Genomic DNA, 21316 nt, shown 5'->3' with positions numbered 1-21316 from the left:
TGTGTTAAAACGTTTCATAGAGCATTCGACACATTAATGGATCTTTCATATTTTATTCCAATATAGTGAAGATTCCATAATTTTTTTTTTTTTTTTTGTTGGGCCGCCTTACTTTTTATGCGTTATTACGTATTTTGATATACATTCAAACGGAAAGAATTGATAAAAAGGTATAAAATGTGTGTATGAATGTATGTATTATGTATGTATGTATTTGCATATATAATTAACTTCCTGCATACGTTCATATATATATATATATATATATATATATATATATATGTATATACATATAATGTGTACTTTTGCGCCCGTGTAGAATGTTTTTCGGAATACGTTTTCCTTTCGAGACAGATCGTTTGGCTCGCTTTCCCTTTTCCAAATACTTGTTCATTTTTTCTTTTAAGTTATTTCTGGTTGTTGTAAAGGCAGAAATATTAGACTGTACGATGATCAAACATCCCATAAATATATTTGAAATTCGGTCAAATGTACCTGTACACTTTTTGAAAACTCAAAATGTTCATAATAGTCCTTTTATTAAAAAAAGGCATAAAAGAAAAGATGCGTCAAACCCTTTAAATTTTTACTTTATCAATTATAAAAAAAAATTAAAGAATTACACAAAAGCACAGAATTCCAGAAGTTTCAGTACCTATTATGTTAATGGAGAACAAAGGAATAAAAATTTGGGGGAGGAAAAGGAGTGTACACAAATGGATAATGGGCATCAAAATGGAAAGGGAAGTGAGTGTAAAATGAGCCCAATGAGTGACTACAGGAGTGGTTATACGAATGATATTAAAAATTCAAACGAAAATAATTGCACAGATAGCGGCAAGAATGGCGGTAAATATTGCCCCGAAAAGAGCGGTGAATACTGCTCCGAAAATGATGCACAGAATTTAAAACAAACATGTAACAACGCATCAGAAGGAGAGGAAAAAATATTATATTTAATAAGCCCAAGAGGTTTTTGCAAAGGCGTAAGCAGGGCAATAGAAACAGTAGAAGAATGTTTAAAATTATTTAAAACAAAAATTTATGTGAAACATAAAATTGTTCATAATGATATTGTTTGTAAAAATTTGGAAAAAAAAGGAGCTATATTTATAGAAGATTTAAATGATGTACCGGATGGGAATATATTAATTTATTCTGCACATGGAATAAGTCCACAAATTAGAGAAATCGCAAAAAAAAAAAATTTAATTGAAATTGATGCAACATGCCCATTAGTTAATAAAGTACATGTATATGTTCAGGTAAAAGCAAAAGAGGGATATAAAATTATATTAATTGGTCATAAAAATCATGTAGAAGTTGTAGGTACATATAATGAAGCACCTGACTGTACATATATCGTTGAAAATGTAAATGATGTAGAAAATTTAAATTTTCTAGAAAAGCAAAAATTATTTTATGTTACTCAAACAACTTTAAGTATGGACGATTGTGCATTAATTGTAAAAAAATTAAAAGACAAATATCCAAATATTGAAACTATACCCAGTGGATCTATATGTTATGCAACGACAAATAGACAAGGTGCTCTTATACAAATATGCCCACAGTGCGATTTAACAATAGTAGTAGGTAGCCAATCTTCTTCAAATGCAAAAAAATTAGTTTATGCATCGCAAATAAGAAATGTACCTGGGGTATTAGTTAACACTGTTGATGAATTCGATTTTAATCTTCTCAAAAATGTTAAAAGAATAGCTTTAACTTCAGCTGCATCAACACCTGAGGAGTTAACACAAAAATTTGTGCAAATCTTGACGAACCCTCCATTTATGTACAGCTTAAAAATTTTTAATGGCGTTCAAGAAAATGTACCAAAGTGGAAACTCCCAAAAAATCTCCTAAGTATTATGAAGGAGAAGAACATAAGGGGTTAAATTGTAGAGGTATGTGTTTCAGTGTATATGCCCCTGTACGTTCGTAACATTGCCCATAAGCTATATGTATGTGTGTTTATATGTTGTATGCATATTTGTATGTGTATGTGTGTGCACACGTGGGGAATAAAATTTATTGGCACAAAGCAAAATTTCCTGCACGCTCGTACTTTGTCGTGCAAGGTTTAAAAATAATGGCAGCAATTGCCTTGGCTGTTATGTGAGTATAAAATTGATCAAATATAAAGTAGTTAAAATATAACATTGCATAAATGTAAAAATTCGTATATACAAAATTGCGTAAATTAAAAAAAAAATATATATATATATTTAATATATATATATTTAATATATATATATATATTTAATATATAAAATTACGTAAATATAAAATTATGTACAGGATAAAACGTGCCGAAATTTTTGGCGTCCAAAAATGTATTTCTCAAAAGTTGTTAGACCTATGCTCATTCCCCTAATTAAGTTCATTAAGGGGAAGAGACAATACCCTCATCCCCCCCCCCTCAACCATTGTGCTTGTTGTATATGTGCTTCAATTATGTGTGCATGGATAAGTGGATATACGTGCGTATTTATTCAAAGGTTCGCATACATACGAACAAACGAAACTCATATGCACCATATTTATCACACCATATGGATGTTTATTTTTAAAAATATTACCAAAAGTCTTTATCATTTGAGCTTGTTTTATTTTTAATATAAATTTGTTGCCCTTACAAGAGCAAATTTTTTTTTTTTTTTTTTTTTTTTATAAATTTCGCTGTTTTATTTTGTTTGAACTATTGTCCAAATGGTCTTTATTTCGAGGTTTACACATATTTGCACATACATACATATATACAAAAATGCATACAAATATGAGTATACTTTTACTTGTATACATACCCACATGTACATACAAATTAAAAACCCATTTTTTGTTCCCTTAATATTTTTTGATGATGAAAAAAAAATTTCACTATATAGTTAATTAAATACATCCCCTGCTCCTTCCTCCAGCATCAATTTTTATTCGAAAATTTGAGAATATTGGACGAGTGACCTACACATGCAAATAGTTTATAATTAAATATAGCATAACTGCAGCTTATGACTACACTTTGCAACTGCATAATCTTACATTTGAATATCGTTTTTCTCTTCCTCTTTTCCTTTTTTTTTTTTTTTTAAATGAAAAATTTCTAATTATCTATAATCGACACGTGATGCCTCCAGTATTTTACGGACTCCAAGTACTTATCTCTATTCAAGTTAATACCACTTCCTCCCTCAGTTATTAACGTATTTCGTAACATTGTAATTGGCGTCATTGGCAATTCATAATCTTCATTTTGCGGTTTAATACAAATAATTGAATACAAACAGTTGGACTTTTTATTTGGAACAGTTTTTGTTTCCTTATTTTCTTTTTCTATTTGTTCCCTTGAGTATAATATTAAATCTAAATATTTCGCTTTAATTATATCTTTGACATCCTTTTTTGATATCCACCTGATCAGTACAGGTAATTCATTGTCTCTTCTTGATATGTAATCCGTCTTTATTAAATCTCTGTTTTTATTATTTATTTCTACTGTTTCAATTGTTGCATCGGTAAAATTTTCTATAAATATATGCTTACAAAATCCTGCATAACCAGGCACTACTTTTATTTTCTTCTTATTTATTAACTCATTTACCTTATCAATAAATTCCTTTTTATCGTAAGGAATAAAAGAACACTGCTTCTTACTTTGATCAAACTGCTTGTAACAAAACTCATCTAAATCGACTTCGCAGAAATCCATTTCGTGTTTCTTTAAATGTATTTTTCTTTCTGATTTAGAAAAAAGAAAAAAACTTTTTCTTATGAATAAAGGATTATTCTGCCTTAAAAAAAAATAGCTTGCTTTGTTCATGTAAAAATTATTAATTACCTTGCTAAGCAATGTATATAAAATGAAATACGTTAAACATTTCTTCGTTAAACATTTCTTCGTTAAAGCATTTAAAGAGGGCATAATTTTATTTTTTAAAGTTTATGTACAGCTGGGCTTATTCTACTTATATATTTAAATGTAATCATATGTAAAAAAAGAAAAAAAAAAAAAAAAAAAAAAAAAAGGATTGGGAAGAAGGGGCAGCAGGGAAATATATCGATGAAAATGCGGCTCATGCTTATGTTCCTCAAATGGGAGAAAATTTAAGAGAAAAGTAACAGTGCTAGGGTTCTTACATGTATATGTATATAAGAGTAGTACGTATATATAGAATATGTGTAGTAATTATAGTATATATGCAAATCACTCCTTTTCGTTAGGCTTTTTTTACCTGCACAGTTCATTCATGCTTCAGTTACAGCATTTTCTCCGTTAAATTTTTGAAAAAAAATTTACTCTATTAAGAGTAAGCAAGAAGGATAGCGATATATCTTGAGAGAAAGCTTATTTTTTTATTTTATTATATTTTATTTTTTAATTGTATCATGCAAAAATATAGTTAAATATTAACAGCAACAGCGCGACAAAAACGGTTCGTTTCTTCCCACACCCCTTTTTTAAGCGTACGCGTGATATAAGCACAGTGCTAGAACACATAACTATACAGTATGTACGTATGTACGAATGCAGATACACCCATATGTATGCATATGCATAAATACACATCTCGACATACTTATATAGAAGTAGCTCGCGGCAAGTAGTGAACTCCCCGAAATGTGCTTGTAGAACAGCAACATAGTAATGAATCAAAGAATATATTATGAAAAATGTCAAATTACATAATTTTCTTAAAAATGTGAACAGCGTTGGGGTATACAAAAAGGAAATAAATTTATTTTCTTGTAATAGATATCACTCTGATGAAGTAAAAAAATGGAATATTTCAAAGGAACACAAAAGAACATGTAATAACAAACAAGACGTACAAAATGGCAATACCTTATTTTTGGGGAACTTAAAAAAAAGTACTACAAAACTTAGTAATGAGGAAAATCCAAATATATTACACTTAAAAAGTAGTATTATTTATTTAATTAATAATGTAAAAGAGATAGAAAAAAATAAAATGGTGCTTTGCGATTTTATTGATATAATTCTTTTTTTAAGAAAAGGAATAGAAAAGTTCCTTTTGTTAAAAGAAAAATACGTTGTTGGTTTTTTCTGGGCTTTTGCAAAAATAATAAATTATATAGAAAAAGGGAAAATTATGAATAGGACAATAATTTTTAATTGGAAATATTTATTTACCTATATTGCGCATATTATTATTAAAGAAAATTATATGCATTATGGAGAGGGTAGATATATGGATATAAAGCAGTTCATCTTTTCATTTTTGTCAACTAGACTTTGTGACAGTGATTTGAATGAAATTGATAACAATAAATTTTATGGCGCTGATGCATTTACAACGGCATTACACAAGTTTACAAGTAGTTATAGAACTGAAAGGAGTAGAAAGCAGGAGCTCCATAAGGGATTGGTCAATCAAACAGAATTATATATCAATTCGAATGGAAATCAAAATGGGGAAAGGAGAAAAATTTTTAGTACTGATAAATTGAGTAGCTTGAGTGGTTATGGTTACTTTGCTATGGAAGCAAAAGGTGGTAGGAACCTGCATCACCCGTCCGACATTTTTGAGCTGTTTACGCAGAATGTATTTAGAAAATTATTGCACCCTGTAGAAATATACATTATAGAGAAATTAAATCATATCTCTTTTGATATTAAGACAGCCATTAACTTCTTGGAGCTGTCAAATAGAAACATGACCTCGAACGTACGAATGGCGGTAAATGCGGTACTGCTGAGCAAATTTCAAGGGGGGAAAGAAAACAGTATCAATGGTAGTGGTAGTATCAATGGTAGTGGTAGTATCAATGGTAGTGGTAGTATCAATGGTAGTGGTAGTATCAATGGTAGTGGTAGTATCAATGGTAGTGGTAGTATCAATGGTAGTGGCAGTGGCAGTGGTAGTGGCAGTGGCAGTGGTAGTGGCAGTGGTAGTGGCAGTGGTAGTGGTAGTGGTAGTGGCAATTTCATTAACAGCAATGGTAGCTTTTACAGTAACAACGATTATAGTAATAGCAGTTACAGTAATAACAATAACAGTAATAGTAGTAATATCTACGACTTTTCCACCTTTGAGTTGTGTAGACTAATAAATATAATAGTGAATTATAAAATTAAAACAGTAGATAGTAGACTTGTGTCTGATATTATTAGAACTTTAGTGTTTGATCAAATTTATGTTATAAACGATATTGTATGTAATTTTAATTTATTGCTCTTAGATGGGTCTAGCTTACAGCATAGAGATAATTCGACTAAGCACACGTTAAGACGAGAAAATGAAAGAGTGGGTCTCCGAAAAATTGGAAAAATGGGCAATAGTAACATTAGTAGCGATTGTAGCAGTGGTAGCAATAACAGACGACGTATCAGCTGTAACGAATGGCTGCACAGCGGCAGCAAACGAGACATAGCATCGCTCATACGCGATTTCTCAAGGATGCGAATTCTGGACTTACACTTGTATGACATATTAATTCAATGTTTCTTTTTCAAATTGAAGTATAGCGAAAGTGTTAAGATATTCCATTCGTTGGAAAGCAGGATGCAAGAGCGTAGGAAGTGTAAGAATTGTAGCAGCGGCCTAGTCAGCAGTCAGAATACGTATAGCGGTACACCCTCAATTAACAGAGAACATATATACAGCCTTAAGGAGTATTGCTCCCAGTGTGAATCAGACTCAAAAAAAATAAAGGGAATCAAACGGATGAACTCACATCGCATTGATTATGTAGTTCCATATGACACTTCATACCACTACAACAGTGAAAATTATGAAAATTATAAAAATTATGAAAATAGTGAAGAATATACTATGTCCAAAATAAGCGAAAATGCTACTACATATAAAGGGCCTACATTTGACTCGTCCGATGTGAGAAATTGTGTAGACATTCTGATAGGTTTGGCAAACATTAATTATTACCACGATAGGTTTATTCACTTCTTTATTCATAATATGATAACTAAAAAACAGAAATTTTTTTGTTCTTTTTTTTTTGATTTGAAAAATATAGCTAATGTAATTTTAACGCTTAGACATTTACTCCTATTAAGGTATAAGAACTTAGAAGTCTTAAAAAAATTGCTTTCTTTTATTATACAAAATAGCAAATATGTTGAAGTCAAGCAACTAATCATGATTTTCTATTCCGTCTACTGTTACATTGTTCGGAGGTATCAACTAGGAAATGTGGAATATTGCGGAAACGACAGCATATTGTTCTGCAAATATGATGCTCATCAGACAAAGGTAGGCGCATACGAGGCAAGGGAGAATGTCACAAATGTCACAAATGTCACAAATGTCACAAATGTCACAAACGGCGCAAATGGCGCAAATGTCACAAATGTCACAAACGGCGCAAATGGCGCAAATGTCACAAATGGCGCAGATGTCTCAGGGAACGGCCCAAATGCGGCAGAGGCGGATGAGCAATGCTCGACCGAACTGCGTACAGCAAAAAATGAACTGTTCAACTGCTTGCACAAATTATCGGATAATATATTCTCCAGGGAGGAAGAGATTGATTCGATGCAAGGCTTAGTTAATTTTTTTTTTTCTCAAGTCAATAGTATAAATAGCGTAACAATAGAAAAATACAAAATTTTTTATAAAAAATTTTGGAATATACTAAGGCTAAGAGGAAAAGAGCAAATACAACTTGAAACTATAGTTCAAATTTTTTTGTTTCATTATAGAAATAACATAATACATAAAAGTTTTATGGTATATTTGCTGGACATGTTGGGCACATCCATACCTGTGAATATTAACAACATGTGCTCCATTACATTTATATGTTTTCATTTTAATATTATAAATAAATCATTTTTTAATTTTACTTTACGTATTCTATTTGATGAGATAAAAAGGATGGAGGAAGGAAATCATATCAGAGTTACAAATATGGACCTTTTTTCAAACCACAATAAAAATAGTAAAGAAGATATAAAGGAGCAATATACTGCTCGTACTATGATAAAGGATATGCAATCATGCAAGTTTGGGAAGTACTTTATGAATAGAGAAGATGTATCAGATGAAAAGCAGAATAATTTTGCATCTTCCTTTATAGATAATATTCATAGTAACCATTATGGTAACTATATAAGCTATACACATATGGATAATGATATACTTAAAAAAATAATTAAATGTGTGTGGTCATTAGTATTAAGTAGTTTTTTTCTCGAAAGCTCGTTTATGACCTTTTTGAAAATATGTATATTATTAAAAAAAATATTTCGAAATAATATAATACTGAAAGACAGTGATTATAATATGATATATCAAATATTGTTAAGTATAAATTTATATTACAAAAAGAACAAATCTTTTTTTTCAAAAAATAAAAAAATTATAAATTATAAAAATATACCTATTACTTTTTATATTCCATATACCATAATAAAAAGGGTAGTCAAAAGGAATACCATCGGGTTGTTCAAAAATGTACATATATCCAGCTTTCAGTATAAGATTTCAAATTATTTTAATAAGAAAAAAATGGTATATAAATCTGAACATACTTTAAAACATGGATTAATAGCAGATTTTTTGGTTTTCAGAAAGGACAAGGCATATTTGCTGCTAGAAATTGATGGCATATATCACTATAATATATCCAACGATATTAATCATTATGAAATTGTGCATAATAATATGTTCTTATTGAAAAATGGAAGAACTGTTTTTCGAAATAATGTACTTCACACATTATATAATCTCAAATTTGTATCATTACCGTGGTTTTTTTTTTTTCAATCTAAGTCTCTCAAGAAGTTGGAGCTTTTGTTATACGAAGGCGGACGTATAGCTGTGTAAACAGACCATTTTTTTTGAATAGGAACATATAATATTAACGTGCGTATATATAACTATATGTGCATGTGGGGAATTATATATCCACATGTGACCATACATTTGGGTTTAACGGGGGGAACCATTCTCAATAGTTTTTTGTCCATTTCGTCCCTTCTAATTGTAAAATATTTAAAAGGGGAGAAAAATATTCCTTTTAAAGAAATATTCCAATGGGATAATTAGTATATTCCGTGGAGGGGCTCAGTTTTTTTTTTTTTTTTTTTTTTTTTTTTTCTTCCACTTTTGAGCTAGATTATTCTAGTGTATATCCCTTAATTGTTAATGTAAAAGCGCACGTTCAAATGAGATCCTTTTTTCATTTTTTGAGAATGTAAATGAGACCAACATTATTGTGTACATAAGAATGGGAATTGTTTGTCGTTCATATGCTCATGGGCTTAAATGTATACATACATACATGCGTATATACGCATATATATATGCATATGTAAATGTGTAACATTTGTACAGTTTTATTACAGTCCCTATTTAAAGGGGAAAAAAAAAAAAAAAAAAAAAAAAAAGAAAGCTGCACGAATGGATGCTTTTTACCTGCACAAGTCAGAAAAGGTCTTCTTTTTTATTTTTTATTATTTTTTCTTTTTCCCCTCTTTTTCTTGCGCGAGTCGGAAGGAGCAGAATAGATGAATATTTCTTAAAATTATGAATAGTTCAGCTTAAAATATGTACAAATGTGTACAAACGTGTGCAAATATGTACAAACGTGTGCAAATATGTACAAACGTGTGCAAATATGTACAAACATGTGCAAATATGTGCAAACGTGGACAAACATGTACGATTTTTTTTTTATGTGCACGTCGACCTGACCGCGTCACCACACGAGCGTACCTTTTGCAAAACTGCAGAACTGCAAAGTTACAAAATTGAGAAATTACTAAATCTACGTGAAGAAAAAGATACTCATAATTACAGACACAAACAGACCCGCACTCCCACACGTATTGAGCTTTTTATCATTGTGCGTAAAATGGTGATGTCGACAGATGGAAAGGAACGTACACATATTTTAAAAAAATACTTGCTACTAATAAGCGTGGACATATACAAGTTTTCGATTACCAAAAAATATGTCTTGTTCATATTATTTTGCTTATATATAACAACATGTGTGGGTATATTTTTCAATTGGATATCGTTATCGGATTTTTTCTATCATGGGAATATATATGTAGAGTATTGCTCAAACAGAGGAATATATAGCAATGTTCAGCGTAACGATGAGAACTCTTACAGATGTAAAGAACAGGATAAAAGGGTACAAGCTCTTTACCCAATTATTCTTTGTTCAAATTTTATTATGTCTGCTATAGCTGGTACATTTTTTGATTATTTCGGTCCTAAAATTACAGCCTTAATTGGTCATATGTTTAATATAATATCTTGGATTTTGATAGGACTACAAAAAGGAGGGGAAACATATAATACTATAATTTTTGGTTCTATATTTTTAGGCTTATCATGTGATTCCGCATATATACCTATTCTTAGTTTAATTTATTTATTTCCTAAAAATCATACGTTATATACTGTCATATTAGGGTGTTGTGCTTCTCTAAGTTTTAGTATACCCATATTTTTAGATTTATTTTCCAAAGAAAATGATGCAAATTCTTTTCAAGTAATTTGTTTCTTATACTGTCTAGTTATATTAGTTCCTTTTACTTTCCTTCTAATCATTTTTCTTCCATGGACGCATTCAAATTTAACAAATGATGTAGTGGAAATGCACAGGAATAATAACACGCTTCAGGAGTTAGAGGGGTACATAGTTTCTCGGAGCACTAACAGTAGTGGTAGAGAAAGAAATTCAAGTAGCTCTCATATGTCCCACATAACATGGAACGCACAAAAGATAGAACCAACCCCCCTAGTTGTTGACGACTTAAACATACATTACTGCAGCTCTTTGCAACGTTCAATTAGTATCAGAGTGATGGAAAGACAAAAGAAAGGTAATGACTGCGATAAGGATGAGGTATTAGACTGTTACAGCAGTCTATATGATGAGTTGAATTTGCCAAATGGAAAAGCGAGATCAAATATTATGGATGATCATGTAAAAAAACTAGTACCATATCAGGATGAAAAAAATATTAACCCAAAGATGATAAATGATTTACAAGAAGTGATATTTGAAAAAGGGTTCTACTTATCTGAGCATAATTTGACACCTAGGCATACCACATCGAACAGTGTAAGTAGTACATCTCCCAATAATATAACTCTGGTAAAAAGGAAGAAATTGCACACAGGGGAGGATATTCCTTCATCAAGTAGAAACGATTTACAGCATAGTTGCACGTTAAAAAAAGGGATCACTCTCACGCTTGAAGGGCACAACGAGGAGACGAGGGGGGAAAGAGGGGCGAGAGAAGCAAATATGGGGGAAGAGGTATATGGGGAGAAAGGGACAAATGGGGAGAGAGGGACAAATGGGGAGAGAAGGACAAATGGGAAGAGAAGGACAAATGGGAAGAGAAGGACAAATATGAGGGAAGAGGCCTCGTCGGTGGAACTACTGAGCCCCTTAACAAAATGGTGGAAAGAAATGACAAAAACTTTTTTTTCCCTAAAGTATCTAAGTATATGTTACTATTTTACTATATACAATTTATCATTAGTTAATTACAATGAATGTGCTAAATTGTTTTTTAAGGATTATAAAGATATACAGAATATTTTGAAGATATTTGGCCCGTTATCTGTTTTGTCTTGTATATTATTTGGTTTTTTAATACAAAAATTTGATATATTTCATGCTATATTTTTTTTATTAACTAGCTGTTTGTTCATGAATATATTTGCTATAATAAAAAATAAAATATGTGCATATCTTAGCTCCTTTTGCTATCTTATTGTTACGGGCTGTTATACTACACAGTTATACTGTTATATTCAATTAGTATTCCCGAAAGAGCATTTCGGTAAAATTGCAGGAACGACTAGTATGATTAGTGGCTTATTGTCCTTATTAAACATACCCATTTACAATTATTACATTGTTGATTATCATAATAGTAATCCTACTCCTTTTTCTTATATTGTTATTGCTCTTTTGTTATCCACGTTTCCCTTTCTTTTTCTCATATACAAAAGGAATGGGAAAAGAGAGGGGGTTTGACCAATATGCGCTCCCCAAACTTTTACACCTATGTACCGCATTTCTGTAAAAAGGGGGTAAAACAATGGTAAATACACGCACGTGTGTATGTGTATATGTGCGTATGGGTCTATATATATATATACAAGAATACGTGTATGCATATATACCATATATGCTTACATGCACCACAAATGGGCGTTACAATGCCATTTCTCATGCCGGAACTACAAAATGTGCGCATAAACCGCCTGCACGTTGCACTTTATTTTCGTATTCAGGGTAACTACAAGTGTAGGAGAGGAATAACTACGAACCAAAATGGTGTGTCGAAATTTCTTATCAGAAGAAGTTAAAAGTTGTAATGAAATGTAGAGGCTTTAAATCCTGTTAAAAAAAAAAGTATTAACATGGTAAGGCGGGGAAGGAGTAAAAACAAGGGCTTCATCAATGACTTTTCATGGCGCATTTTACGGATTGTAAGTTAACGAGAAACGAATGTAATGTGAGAAATTGTTCAATAAGATTATTTTTTTTTTTTTTATTATTTTTTGTTACGATGATGTAGTAAAAAAATTATGATTAAAAATATGAACATGCATATCACGAGTGCGTGTATATCTATATATGCATATCTATGTCTATCTCTATCTATGTCTATCTATATCTATATCTATCTATATCTATATATATATATATATATATATATATATATAATATATATATATAATATATATATATATATATGTACACACTTGCAACGTATGAAATACCCGAGCTGATCATATATCATCTAATTGGGGGTATATTTGTAAGACCATTCAAACAATTCTTTACCGCTTATCGAGGTCTAATATAAGTAGTTCTTTTAAAGCTACGTATTTGACAATAAATACACATACGCACAAACCTATAAACACGTAAGCATATAAACTTTGCACTTTTTTGGGTTGTAAATCCATGAACAGAAAACATGCTCGAATAGGAGAAGGAGAGAGGTAGTAAAAAAAAAAAAAAAAAAAAAAAGTATGGTTATACTCAAAGAAACAATTTTTTTGTGTATATATATAAAATATACGAACAACAGACGTGTACATATTGTACATACTTAAAAAGGTATACACATATGTGCTCAATTACATATACATATATATATGTACGTATATATATATATATATATATATATATATATATGTCCATTTTTAAGTATATTTTCCCCCCATTTGATGACAGATTAATCGATTGCCGGTGGGGGCAGGGTATCACTTTCAGAGCGCAGCATAAATACGGTAAAAAAAGAAGGAAAAAAAAGTAAATAGATAGCGATTTTCTTTTTTTTTAAAGGTTAAAAAGTTTAAGGAAAAGAAATATTTTTTACGTTAATTTTGTTTTTATTTCATTTTTATTGTGCGTTTAAACTATTTAATTTTTTTTTTTTTTTACGAACAAACAATATTTATCTTTTTTTTTTAAAAAAGCTAGTAATAAAACAGTAGCACCTTCCCATGCAGAGTATATATCTTATTACTGGATAAAATCTTACTATGAAGCTTTCACAAAAAAAACAAGTATAAATATAAGCACGAACGTATGTATATGTATATATCTATATCTATATATATATGTCCATTTTGCAAAATAAAAATGGAATACAAACTTTTGCATTTCTATTCAAAAAAAAAAAAAAAAAAAAAAAAAAAAGCGAAGCAATTAAATGTATACATGATATAAATACAAGGACAAGATTAAAATATATTTTTTTGCATATAAAAAAAAAAAAAAAAAATCAGAAATATGCAAAAAAATGAAAATAATGTTAAGGAGAAAAAATAAAAATAGCGTCTCTTTAAGTTCTTAAGGGGAAAAAACTTGTAAGAGAAAAAGAAAAATTTAAAAACTACATGAAAACCACAAACTGAAGACCGCGTGTATGAGAAAAAAAAGGAAAAAGCGCAGGTTTGTCGTTGCGCATAAATGAACAAAAAAAATAAATTTATATATATGCATATAAGCATATGTATACATATATATATATATATATATATATATATATATATATATATATAATACATACATATATGTATATATACATACAAACATACGTACGTATGAACATATGTCTATGCATCATTATGTCCATACATATATATTTGCGTTATATAAGGCAAGAGCAAAATACATATGTTTATGTATAACACGTTTGCTCTTCAGAATTGCTTAACTGTTGAAAGCATTACACTAATAATTTTTATTATTTTTTTGAGAAAAAAAAAGGAAACCAGAAATTTAAATTAATCTTTTATATTATTATGTTTTATTTTATTTGTTTGTTTTATTCTGCTTTAATCTACTTTGTTCTGTTTTTTTTTTTTTTTTTTTTTTTTTTTTTTTTTTTTTTTTTTTTCTTTTTTTTTTTTTTTTTTTTTTTTTTTTTTTTTATCCTGTTCTATATGTTTCGTTTTATTCTGTTTTGCTTTATTTTTATTTTGCTTCATTTTGTTTACTTTGTATATTTTTCTTCATTTTGTTTACTTTGTATATTTTGCTTCATTTTGCTTTATTTTATATATTTTTTTTTTTCGTATTGTAGCATTGTTTGCGCTTTTATTAAAATATATATCATCATCTCACTTCTGAAGCATTGTTTGCTCAAAATGAACATGACCTTGTTGTTTAAAATGCCCGTACGAGTATTTTATTTGATGTTCTGTAGACTGCAGCTTTAGGAGTATTTTATTCATATATATTGTACAGGCTAGCTGCACGAGTATTTTACTCATATATATATATATATATATATATATATATATATATATATATACGTTATATATATACATATATATATACATATATATATATATACTGTATAGGCAGTTGTACAAATATTTTACTCATATATCTTTATGGACACGCATATGACTGCGTTATGCATATATGTATGTACATCCATAACCGCAAAATTTTATTTGCATAGTACATATTGTGTAATGTATATTGGATAGTGCATGTTGCATAGTGAATACTATATAGCACATACTGATATACAGGCAAAATAGCTCTTCGTATATAAGGGTACACTTAAACATATGTAACATAAAAAAAGGTCCATATCGTTCAAGAAAAAGAAGAAAGATTAAAAAAAAAATAAAAGAAAAGAAGCATAAAAATAAAGGAAGCATAAAAATAAAGGAAGTATAAAAATAAAGGAAGTATAAAAATAAAGGAAGTATAAAAATAAAGAACGTATAAAAATAAAGAACGTATAAAAATAAAGAACGTATAAAAATAAAGAACGTATAAAAATAAAGAACGTATAAAAATAAAGAAAGTATAAAAATAAAGAACGTATAAAAATAAAGAAAGTATAAAAATAAAGAAAGTATAAAAATAAAGAAAGTATAAAAATAAAGAAAGTATAAAAATAAAGAAAGTATAAAAATAAAAAAAACCTGCTTCCCCCCCCAGTTTTTCTCTACTTGCTGCTGTAGTATACTATTGATCCGCACTGCTTTACCCCTCCCTGTGCACCTATAGCACCACACCACTCTTCCCTAACCACAAAAAGACAATGAAAGAATCAGTAGGTAGTAAAGTTAAAAGGTTTATAAAAGGCTTATGGCTGAAAACGGACCCTAACTTACCAGGAGCAAGACAGAAAACCCCATTAAATATTAGTAGATTTTACTTGTTAATTATTATAGTAATATACACAACCGTATCTGCATGTATATATTTTGACTGGAGTGCAATAAGAAAATTGCTGTTAAATGTAGGTAAATATAAACATTTAAATTTAGGAGAATATAACGATATAACGGTAACACCACAATATAAAAAAATAAATAATTTATACCCTATTACTCTAGCAATCCATTTTACTACCTCCGTTTTCTGTGGTTTCTTATATGACCATATAGGTCCAAAATTTACAGCAATGTTAGGACAGATTTTTAATATTATATGTTGGCTATTTTTATCTATTGATAGTACAACTATAGATACAACATTGATAGGGTTCATATTTCTGGGTTTAGGCGCAGACACAGCTTTTATACCTATTCTAACAATATCTAATTTATATCCAGATGCATCCACATTTATATTAACAGTAGTAGGAGCAGCAGCTTCTTTAAGTTATGCTGTTCCTGCTACATTAAATTTAATATGCACCCACTATCCTAATATAGCCTTTTCTACCATATGCTATGGCTATATATTGCTTATTCTATTGCCTTGTTTACTTATAGCTATCTTTTTACTTCCTGTAAAACCATTTAAGGGGCTGGATTATTATATTGAAAATAATGAAGAAAATATAAGGTATCTAGACGGGTTGGAAGAAGGAGGAGGAGGAAGGGGGGAAAAGTTGAGCAAAGTGTACATGCACGACGATGTGGAGCTTCAGCGGAGTAACATAAATAGTAGTAACATAAATAGTAGTAACATAAATAGTAGTAACATAAATAGTAGTAACATAGGTAGTAGTAACATAGGTAGTAGTAACGTTGGAAGGAGCAATATCGGAAGTAGCAACATCGACGGTAGTGACAAGTCGGCGGAAAAAGTGGGAAAAAAAAAAAAAAAAAAAAATAATAAAAATAAATTCTTAACAAATGAAGAAGGGAATAAGTCTGAACATACAAAGAGCACAATTAGTGATGATACAATAAATAACGATAAAATGACAAATACGTCAAGGAGCATTGGGGAAGATGGAGATGATTTTCATAAAAAAAATATATTATTATTTTTTAAAATATTAGTAAGCTATCCAAGTATTTGTATTATTACTTATTTTATTTTATTTAATATATCGACCGTTTTCTACGGTATGGTGACAGATACATATTTTAGTTATGATAGATCAATTATAAATATTATTAACATTTTAATGCCAATTTCATGTATTCCTTGTATAATTTTTGGAAGATTCATAAATAAATATGGAGCAGCTATAATGATAATCCTTATGAATGCATGCTCAGCTCTTATGCATCTTACAGCATTAATTAAGCATAAAGTAGCTGGTCTTATTTCTGCCTTCCTTTATATGTGTGTTACTAGTATATATACTAGCCAAATATATTGTTTTATCCAAAATTCATTTCCATCTACTATTTTTGGAAAATTATTGGGAATCGCTAGTTTATGTGGTGGACTCTTTTCCTTACTTTGTGATAAGCTTTATGATCATATCATAAGCAAAGATGGTACAAGCATAGATCCAACCAACGTAGTTGTGCTCCTTGTTATAGCACTCATTATTATGTTTTTACCCTTAAGTATTCTGTATGTTAGAAAATATGAAAGATCTATTGAGAATGTGAACCACGACACACATATATAAGGGGAAAAGAAAAAAAATTTTTTTTCTTTATTTTTCCAAAAATAATATATTGGTTAAAGTTGGACTGATATATCTCATGCGTTTGTCATGGCAAAGCCTGCGTTAGAGCGAATGCGAGGGTTCACTGGGATAGTGGATACGTATGTACATATGTGTTATCAGCATGTGTATCGACTCAAGTATGAACATATATATGTGCTAATGCTGTATATTTAACTCCTTATAACCTTTTTCCATTTTGTTCTTTTTTAAACGCATTTGTAAAGAACAAATTTGAAAAACGCTAGAGGGAGAAGTACCTCCTCGTGAGGACACATATTTTTGTTTATATGTTGTTGTATTGTAATCACTTTGGATATGCGCATATTTTGAAGAAGACACAAACCCAGTGCATATATCTCCTCTTTTAATGTTTTCTCATATTTTTTTTTATCAACTTTTAAGTTTTTAAAATTAATTTTTCACAATAAATATGCACATGTTCATGTTGCTCAATGCACTTCTGGTGCTAAATGTGTTTATGTTTAAATATTTTTTTCTTTATTAAATTAAAATTCGTTCCATAAATTTTTATATTTTTAAGTTTTAGTATTGAATATTTTGTTGGCTGTTTTTATTGCCTATTTTTATTGCCTATTTGTACTGCCTATTTTTATTGCCTATTTTTATTGCCTATTTGTACTGCCTATTTGTACTGCCTATTTGTACTGCCTATTTTTTTTTTTCAACTTCAAACTATTGGCTACTCGTTGCTTAATCGCTGCTTAAATTTTACTTGTTCAAAATAGCGAATGAGCATGATTAGTCGCACTGATACACGTAATATAAGAACCAAGGGGTGCGATACAATGAACGATGTTGCTGTTCTGCACTATTTGTACATACATATAATATACCGATATGCACACATACGCATATAAAGAATATATATAAAAGCATTAAATTGGTAGAATATCCGTTTGCGCTTTTCTATTTTATGAAATTATGGCAGCAGAATTCATAATACTCTATATCAGTAGGTACACGAATTGAGGGGAAAACAAAATAAGAAAAAAAAAAAAAAAAAAAAAAAAAAAAAAAAGGAAAAAATAATAGCCTTTTAAAATTATGCTATGAATGTAATTACATTTTAAAAGGATTCAAAAGAAATACCCTCTAACTTTCGGATGAACGTGGTATTATATTAAAAAGTGTAACGAATGATCAAAGAAGTAAACAAGGGACGAGGGTGTATGGCATAAAATGTCTAAGTTAATATGTACGAAAGACTTTTTTTTTGCTCGAGAAAAAATTACAAACATATAATTAAATAGTCAGATAATGGAATATTTTTTGTTATATCCCCCTTTTCTTATAAATTTTTTTTATTAATATCTATCGCAAACGGACAAGTTTTCACTTTCCTCATGCAGTTTATGCATACGATAAAAAAAAAAAAAAAAAAAAAAAAAATGGCAAAATATACTTCTACACATTTATATGATGATACAAACGTGTGTACATTATATGTATATATGCATGCATATGTGTATGTTTATGTATAAGTGCATGCACAAGCACACGTATAAATATACGTATATGCACAAGCACACGCGGGATACATAAATTTAACATAAGTATAAGCCCCATTCTGTAATGTTATAAAAAAAGAAAACAATAACACATGTTACATTTAACTCGCTATTTTAAATAAAACTTTGTAAAGAATTAAAATTCTTACAAAGTAATTATAAGATTAATAAACTTATCAAGTTATTAGCTTTCCTAAAAAAAAAAATAAAAATTTTAAAAATATAATCGTTTATCTCGGGGACTTTCCTAACAGAAGAAATGAAAATCTTGAGAAAAATTTTCTGTATAATTTCTGCAAGTAACATTATTATGTTAAATTATATCCTCAACTTATGTAATCCTCACATATACATATATTATTATACATACTATATATATATATATATACACACATGTTGATATTTTTCATTTTCATTCCTTTTTTTTTTTTTTCTTTGTTCTGCTTGTCAAGTTTAAAAGCGTCGATTGGTCTGCTCAACATAAGTGTACACTTCTTCACATTTACATCCATTATGAAATAATTACCAACAATTCTGATTCTTCTTAACATGTAATGGGCTTAATTTATCATAATTCATTTAGTTTTATCATAATTTATTTAACTTCTTTCATTTTCCCACTATAATTATACTTACAACAAACCCTAAAAGATGAAACATAATATTATCGACCTACAAATAATGACAAAAGTCGTCTATGATTCGAATTTAACTATGAACTGTTGATGATAATAATACCTTCAGCCCCTTACCCCCCCCCCCTTCACTTTCATTCTCTTCAAACTTTTTTTGACTTTCTACCACTTCATTATTTTTGCTTCATATCACACAGCAAAAAAATAAATAAAAATAAAATTCAAAATGAATAAAATTATATTCAAAATGAATAAAATTATATTCAAAATGAATAAAAATTATATTCAAAATGAATAAAAATTATATTCAAAATGAATAAAAATTATATTCAAAATGAATAAAAATTATATTCAAAATGAATAAAAATTATATTCAAAATGAATAAAAATTATATTCAAAATGAATAAAAATTATATTCAAAATGAATAAAAATTATATTCAAAATGAATAAAAATTATATTCAAAATGAATAAAAATTATATTCAAAATGAATAAAATTAAACTTCATGCGCATTACATCCATGTGTTCATATCCATTTTTGCTATCTCGATTTTATAAAAATATCGTTTTCTTTTTTTTCTTTTTTTATGTTCACTTAACGGAACTTTAAAAAAAAAAAGAAAACATTCTGCACATTTAGCTATCCATCCTTGTGTTAACTTCAAAAAAGGAAATATCAAAATGTAAACATGTACACGTGGAAAAATAAAAAATACCAATATATAAAAGCATCAGAACATTAAAAGACGAATAAACATGCATATTTCTTATTTTTCAATATACAATACGTATCATCTTTAGAGCAAGGTAAAAGAAACAAGTGTAACGTAAACTTGCATTCCACTCTTATAAAGCACTCGGACACTGTATACTGCTTATATATGTATATATATATATTATATATATATATATATCCCTATATTTATATATATATTTATATATGTTTTTATGTATGTATTTATATATGTGAGGTCACTATATTCTGATCCGTTCGTGCGCTTACTTTCTTGAATAACATGTAAACAATAAATTATGTTCAAAATAAGTATTTTAAAAAGTTCATTGATAGCTCAACAGAAATGCGATATATGTATTTACACTGGCATCAGCCAATGGGTACTGTGCAATAGAAACAAAAAAGAAAAGCGTTTAAGTGAATATATAAGAACAAGCTGAAACATTGTGCATTAACGAAAGTGAGCATATCTATATGTATATATATATAATATATTTATGTATATATATAGTATGTTTATGTATATATATAATACATTTATGTATATATATAATATATTTATGTATATATATAATATATTTATGTATATATATAGTATGTTTATGTATATATATAATACATTTATGTATATATATAATATATTTATGTATATATATAACATGTTTATGTATATATATAATACATTTATGTATATATATAATATATTTATGTATATATATAACATGTTTATGTTTATATATAACATGTTTATGTATATATATATATATGTTTATAAAATTCATGAAATGTATAAATAAGAACGGATAAATATAAAACGAAAAAATAAGAAGAAAAAAAAAAATTGAACTTCATGTAATTTTATAGAAAATTTATATAATGGTTATATGACCCATTTCTTTTGTTTATAATTTAAAAAGATTTAAGAAAAAAAAAAAAAAAAAGAAAAACGTTATTACAGTAGGAAAGTGCCATATTGTGGTACTTTTAAGAGACTGTGTTTTTTAGGGGACTGTCAAAATTTAAACGTCGAAGGAATAAAAAAGGGGGAAATA

General features: G+C 28.7%; 4 protein-coding genes across 4 annotated transcripts; 3 read left to right on the top strand and 1 right to left on the bottom strand.

Moving 5' to 3' along the window:
- Positions 1 to 320: 320 nt before the first annotated feature.
- On the top strand, positions 321 to 1901 carry MKS88_000712 (4-hydroxy-3-methylbut-2-enyl diphosphate reductase; the record flags this gene model as incomplete). The annotated part of the gene is made up of 1 exon (XM_067218383.1): positions 321 to 1901. One exon carries the CDS (start codon positions 321 to 323, stop codon positions 1899 to 1901), a length of 1581 nt encoding a protein of 526 aa, XP_067075495.1.
- A 1205-nt stretch (positions 1902 to 3106) lies between these two features.
- On the bottom strand, positions 3107 to 3712 carry MKS88_000711 (uncharacterized protein; the record flags this gene model as incomplete). Its single annotated transcript, XM_067218372.1, has 1 exon — positions 3107 to 3712. The coding sequence occupies one exon, from the start codon at positions 3710 to 3712 to the stop codon at positions 3107 to 3109; it is 606 nt and encodes a 201-aa protein (XP_067075494.1).
- A 955-nt stretch (positions 3713 to 4667) lies between these two features.
- MKS88_000710 (uncharacterized protein) lies at positions 4668 to 12329 on the top strand (the record flags this gene model as incomplete). The annotated part of the gene is made up of 3 exons (XM_067218361.1): positions 4668 to 8796; positions 9719 to 11988; positions 12255 to 12329. 3 exons carry the CDS (start codon positions 4668 to 4670, stop codon positions 12327 to 12329), a joined length of 6474 nt encoding a protein of 2157 aa, XP_067075493.1.
- Positions 12330 to 15541: 3212 nt separating this feature from the next.
- On the top strand, positions 15542 to 17320 carry MKS88_000709 (putative transporter 1; the record flags this gene model as incomplete). The annotated part of the gene is made up of 1 exon (XM_067218350.1): positions 15542 to 17320. The coding sequence occupies one exon, from the start codon at positions 15542 to 15544 to the stop codon at positions 17318 to 17320; it is 1779 nt and encodes a 592-aa protein (XP_067075492.1).
- Between the last annotated feature and the right edge of the window lie 3996 nt (positions 17321 to 21316).

Source organism: Plasmodium brasilianum, chromosome 2, assembly GCF_023973825.1.
Source record: "Plasmodium brasilianum strain Bolivian I chromosome 2, whole genome shotgun sequence".
In the NCBI taxonomy this organism is placed as follows: domain Eukaryota; phylum Apicomplexa; class Aconoidasida; order Haemosporida; family Plasmodiidae; genus Plasmodium; species Plasmodium brasilianum.
Note: the sequence above shows the minus strand (reverse complement) of the source record. Positions and strands in the feature narration are given on the sequence as shown.